The 6,626-nt window shown below is 31.4% G+C and overlaps 1 protein-coding gene across 1 annotated transcript; it reads left to right on the top strand.

Moving 5' to 3' along the window:
• Nucleotides 1-2,617: 2,617 nt before the first annotated feature.
• On the top strand, nt 2,618-5,718 carry LOC107959701 (glucan endo-1,3-beta-glucosidase 5). Its single transcript, XM_016895821.2, is given in 4 exon segments — nt 2,618-3,189; nt 4,344-4,993; nt 4,996-5,049; nt 5,052-5,718. Coding segments are annotated over 4 exon segments (1,494 nt in total). The 5' UTR covers nt 2,618-2,788; the 3' UTR covers nt 5,441-5,718.
• Nucleotides 5,719-6,626: the final 908 nt, after the last annotated feature.

Below are 6,626 nucleotides of genomic sequence, written 5' to 3'. Positions count from 1 at the left end.
TTAATATGAAAAATATTTTTTTAGAACAACAAATGTCTTCTCAACTATATTTCGAAACTTTGAATGTTTCAAGAGTTTATGAGTTATCGGTGATGCTTGCGTCTGACACCATTCTCTCAAATGCTATCATACTCCATTATATGGTGCAATAAAATTTTTTTCTATTTGCATAATTAGCATCAACCTAATGATATTTGAGTTTATAGTTCAAATGAGCTATGGCTTTAATTATAAAAACTTATTTAAACTTAATTTAGAGAAAGACTCATGGTAGGTTATCTCCCGTAAATTAAGTAAAAATAATATAAAATTTATAATATATAACTTTTATAAAAAAATGATAAATTGCCCAAAAATTTTATAACACTTCTTATATATAATATATATTTTTAAAAAATATGAATAAGTAATTTATTTTTATAATATATAGCATCGGGAAATAAATAAGTTATGTCCATACTTGGTCATAAATTTTTATAAATAAGTATATTATAACACTTTTATAACATGTAAGTTATTTTTCATAATAAATATTTTTACCATGACTTTAGAAATATTTTAGGATGTAAATATTTTTTTATTATAACTTTATAAAATACACAATTTATTTTTATAATATATATATTTTTTGGGATTTATAATATAATAATTTTTTGCCATAATCATCCCAAACACCCATACATGTTCATGCTTATAATGTAATTTTTATAACTTATATCAAAATAATTTTTTAAAATTGGATTTGGGTATAATTACGTGTATAAATACTCTAATTCTTACATTCCCCTAAGAATTAGAAAATGTAATTGGGTGCTCCAATTACACTCAATTCAACGAGACCCATTAATTATAATGGTTATCTTTAATTACAAGTAGTTACACTCAAATCCAATGATTAAGTGACTTTTCAAACACTGATAAAAAATATTAAAAGCATAAATTCTAAGAAGTTTAAATGATACTTTGTTTTTAACAACAGTAGACATGGGTGTAGTTAGACATGAACAAAAAATATTAGACTCGTTTAAAATATGGGCTAGGCTTGAGTTTGAACTTTTAAGGTCCGGGCCTAGCTTGATCTGTTTTTAAGTTAGTAATATTTTATATTATGTTATTTTTATAAACTATGTGATTTATAACACATAAAAATTAAATTTATTATATACTACTATAATGTAAACAATAAAAAATGTTAAAATGACTATATATAAAAATTTAATAAATTATTAAATATTAAATTAAATTAATATAAATATATATCTTTAAAATTTTTAAATTTTTTAAAAACAATATGAGTGAGCCTTAAATAGGTTCGGATTAACTATTTATAAATATGAACGGGTTTAGATAAATTTTTAAACTTACATTTTGAACCGTGCGGAATTTAGAAAAATATAAAAAAATATTAATACATACATAAACTTAATTTGAATCTAACTTGATATAGGTTATGAACACCTCTAAATATGATAGAGAGGAGAGGAAAATTCCTACAGTATACTCTACAAAACAACAGCGAAAAGATGATGTTTCAGTCGAGTATATAAATTATTTATATAGAAAAAACAACATTATCACATAAAAGATTCAAATTAGGTTTTACAATGTGGTAATCCTCCCATCAATTGAGGAATATAGACACATGTCCTGATGTTGTCACAAACTTTGACGGAAAGTCGGTAAGCACTAACATGCTTTTTGCCTCCCAATCTCCTCCTTATAACCACCTCCAAAGCTTTTCTTTTGGACGTACTCAGAAATTACGTATTTTTATATTGATGATAATATTAATATTAAATTAATTTTTTAATTTAAATATTATAGATAATTTTAAAAGAAAGTACCTTTATTTAAATGTTCCATTTAGTTTAATTCTAAATTTAATTAAAGTTTAGTTAATTATTGAAAATTATTTTAAAATAATAGTTCCATAAATATTTAATTTATGTATTTAATTAGAGTTGCTCATGAGTCGGGTTCAACAAAAAATTTAGGCTCATTTTTAGGCCCGGCCTAAAAAATAGGCTTAAAATTTTATCCAAACTTGGCCCAAATAAAAATACTAAAATTCGGGTCCAGCTCGGCCTGGCCCGCTAGTATTGTTTAATACTTTTTAAATATATATAATACATAAAAAATAATAAAATCATTAAAATAAATATTTCCTAACAAATTTAAAATAAATTTTAAAAAATATGTATACTTAAATAACACTAAGATAGATGCATGCAACTTAACAAACAAATGTCTCTAAAATAATAACAAAATTAATAATAAAATAAGTGTTATACAATATCCAAATAATAACAACAAAATAGTAGTAACGTAATAGTGAAATGGTAGTAAAATAGATAGAAAACAACAAGAAAATAACATTAAAATAACAAAAAATTGTAAAATTTTTTTAAACCCATTTTTCGGACTTATATTTTTGTTCAAACTCTCTTACTTTTCGGGCGGGCCGAGTGACTCAGTCTATGAGCAGGTTTATGTCTAACTTAATAAAAATATTGTTATAAAAATATTTTTAACTGAATTATATTTGGTGATTGTAGAGATGTATTAACAGTTGAGGGTATTTGAGTCATTATATTACTGATATTTTAAGAAAAAAATCAGGTAATAGTTAATCAGCATAGTAATAAATAATGGGGGGCCTTCTGGGAGAGTCTTAAACTTTACTCTTTGCAGTTGCAGTGCACACACTTTTGTTGTTGGTGAGAGAAGTTTCACGGTTTCCCTGTGTTTAGGATCAGAACAAGCCAACCCTCCAACCCCAAATGAGCAAATGAAATATCATTGCAGGAGGAGACCACAAGAGAGAAAAATGTCAGTCCCAACCAGCGTGTCACCACCATTGCTTGTTAGTGTAGCTGTGATGACGGTGATGTTTTCAGGGCTGGTTTCAGTGGCTGAATCTGCAGTAGGGGTGAACTGGGGGACAATTTCATTCCACAAGCTGAAGCCATCCACGGTGGTGGATCTGTTGAAGGACAACAAGATTCAAAAAGTGAAGCTTTTTGAAGCTGACCCATTGGTGCTAACAGCTTTGATGGGGAGTGGGATTCAGGTCATGGTTGGGATACCCAATGAGATGTTGGCTGCTCTCAGCTCTTCCCCCGCCGCTGCTGATTTGTGGGTTCGCCAAAATGTATCTGCTTATGTTGGCAAAGGTGGTGCTGATATCAGGTAATTAAACAAGTTCACTTCCCCCCCCCACCCGCGCCCTCTATTTGGCCTTTGATTTTGTTTTTGCTTTGGTAGATTCACCTTCACATGAACTACATTCAAAGAATATATGAATAAGGATCTCTTAGGTGAATCCATATATGTTATGATTTCTTTCTTTTCCAGACTTTTCTGGCCACTACACTGTTAGGCTTACAAAAAATTGTAGAATGATTTTAGTACCCCATAGACAAGATGACTCTAAGTTAGAAGTGATATGAGAAAAAAAAAAAAACTATGTTTAAAGTTTTTAAGGGATCTACCAAAAAAATGGGGGGAGAAGGGGGTTTTTTGTGGGAATAATCTGATATGTAAGTAGCATATGTCATCATTTAGAGTGTGCTTGGTTATAGTGCTGGAAACTGATTGTTTAAATTCATGTCAAATATGCTTAAAAGGTTCCTGGTATTAATTTGTTGATCTTAGCAGCATTTAATTATATTAGCACTCTCTAGTAGTTGCATCGTTCGTATTTGTGTTTAACCAATCAGCTTCCCCCATATGGATTTCTTATAGGCTTATGCAGCGGCACACTACCGTACAACCTCAATGGTTTTACTATTCCCCATAGAAAGCTGCTTGAACAACACTTCATACTTTTAACCTACACAACATCATTGATTTGATGGTATAAAAAAATTGTCTCCTTGACAAGTTATTTCATTAATGCCATTCTGATATTTGGATTACAATGTCTTTTTTGTTACTGTGTTCACTGTCTAAGATGATGTCGATGTAGTCTCAAAACAACGTCTCTAGGGAAAACTGGTTTCCATAGATTAAAGTTTTCCTCTGCTTAAGTAGTGCAGATGGTCAAGAAGTTTAAATCCATTATCTGCATAGGCATGTATGGGAAAGTTGGGTGAGCTGGTCTTTGGACGAGTTGAATGAACACCTATTACCCAACACATAGTAATTCCTGAACTATATCTTTTTCACCAAGGGACTGTAAAAACGAGAAACAGGTAGGATTTTGATGCATCTATTGCTATGAAATTAACCTAATATTTATCAAAGCATGATAGGAATTTGATGTTGTTCCATTTCTGTAAATATCTTATGCGCTAGTGCAAGTCACATTTCCTGAAGTTAATTAATTCTGGCTGTACTGACAGGTTTATTGCTGTCGGAAATGAACCTTTCCTTACAAGTTACAACGGTCAATTTCAGTCCTATGTAATCCCTGCTATGGCGAATTTGCAGCAGTCTCTGGTCAGAGCAAATCTTGCTGGATACATAAAGTTGGTAGTTCCTTGTAATGCTGATGCCTACGAAGGCAATGTTCCTTCTCAAGGGGCATTTCGACCGGAACTGACTCAAATTATGACTCAACTTGTTTCTTTCCTAAACTCAAATGGTTCTCCATTTGTTGTTAATATATACCCATTTCTAAGCCTCTATGGGAACTCGGAATTTCCACAAGACTATGCATTCTTTGAGGGTACTACACATCCTGTTATAGATGGTGCAAACACTTACACCAATGCATTTGATGGAAATTATGACACATTAATTGCGGCCCTCAGTAAAATGGGATACGGGCAGATGCCCATAGTTATTGGGGAAGTGGGCTGGCCTACAGATGGTGCGGTCGGTGCTAATCTCACTGCTGCTGAGGTTTTCAACCAAGGCCTCATTAAGCATGTATTAAGCAACAAAGGAACCCCTCTAAGGCCGGCTGTTCCACCCATGGATGTTTATCTTTTCAGTTTACTTGATGAAGGGGCAAAGAGCACCCTTCCAGGGAACTTTGAAAGGCACTGGGGATTTTCTCCTTTGATGGCCAGGCTAAATACGCACTAGACCTTGGTTTGGGAAACAAGAAACTAAAAACGCCAAGAATGTTCAGTATCTCCCGGCTAGATGGTGTATTGCCAACCCGAATAGGGATCTCTCTGAAGTGGCAAATCACATGAAGCTTGCTTGTAATGTCGCGGATTGCACAACGCTCAACTACGGGGGATCATGTAACGCGATTGGAGCAAAAGGAAATGTGTCATATGCATTCAACAGTTACTATCAGCTGCAAATGCAGAATGAAAAAAGTTGTAATTTTGATGGACTTGGTATGGTAACTTTTCTGGACCCTTCTGTTGGGGATTGCAGGTTTCTTGTTGGTGTGACTGATACCAGTGCAAGTTTTAGACCATATCAAAGGTGGGTTGTCGGCTGTATTTTGATGTTATGGCAAGTCTGGGCCTTTAGGGTGTGAGAGAAAAGCAGTTTCTAGGTGGGTTTTTCACGGTCCCCTCGTATGAAGCTGATAGTATCGACATAGAGTTATTTACATTTATATATATATATTTATTCAAATGATTGCAGATTTATGTAGTATACTATTTTTATGTATAAAAAAAAATCGACTCCCTGGGTTTAATTTAGATAATATAATATTTATGTAGGATAGGAGTAGTATGTGGATTCCATGACTATCCATATTTCATAAGTCATTCTCCAAACACCCAACCAAATAAATCCTTTTTTGGCTTATCCCTTGGATTGTATCTTAATTAGTGAAAACCTAAGGTGTAAATTCTTATTCTTGCAGAATCACATTGTAAACCTAACATTAAATTAATTATTATCAATAATTAACATTTACTATATACACAGGTTGAGGAATTGCTAAGTTATAATATTAAAAAAAGAAAGGACGATGATTGTGTTTGTATTCGGATCATCTAAGTGTTAGATAAGGGTTTTAACCATTGCTATAATTAAATTAAAATTGCTGACCGCAAAAAAGAAAGAAGAAGATATAAATGAATTTATTTGAACATTAAATGACAATCAAATAAAAAAAAATTAAAATGTGATAATAAAATTTTAAAAATGATTAACTGTTTTTTTTTCAAAATACCTAATTACCTTTATTGAGCCCTAATACCTAAATTGCCCTTGCTAATTTTTAATAATATTTAAATTATCTTCTTTTATAAGGGGTTATCCAGGGATACAATGTAGTATCATATTAACTAAAGATTTTCTATCAAGTTTTTTACCACTTTACTTGTGGTTCAGTCAACACCTTTAATAACTTTGCAACATGTTTGGATTGATAAAAGCAGAGGAAAGCAAAGTAGGAGAAACGATTTCTCTTCCTTTTCTCTGGATAACAACTTTTTATTAAGTGAGGGAAAGGAGTAAATTTGAGTTATATGTAGATTTTAAAAAATATTTAGGGTTTTAGGTTTTTTTTTGGATATTTAGAGAAATAGATTGATTTTGAAAAGATTTTTATGCCAACTTCGCTGAAAACGCATTCTGCTAGATGCGATTTTTTTGTTTCTCTTCAAAATCGACCTATTTTACTAAATATTAGAAAAATCAACCTAAAACCTTAATTATTTTCTAAAAACAACATATACCTCAAGGAAAATCAAAGGGAGTTGATAATC

This window comes from Gossypium hirsutum, chromosome D04, assembly GCF_007990345.1.
Source record: "Gossypium hirsutum isolate 1008001.06 chromosome D04, Gossypium_hirsutum_v2.1, whole genome shotgun sequence".
NCBI lineage: Eukaryota > Viridiplantae > Streptophyta > Magnoliopsida > Malvales > Malvaceae > Gossypium > Gossypium hirsutum.
The sequence above is the reverse complement of the archived record's forward strand: the minus strand, read 5'-3'. Positions and strand labels throughout refer to the sequence as shown.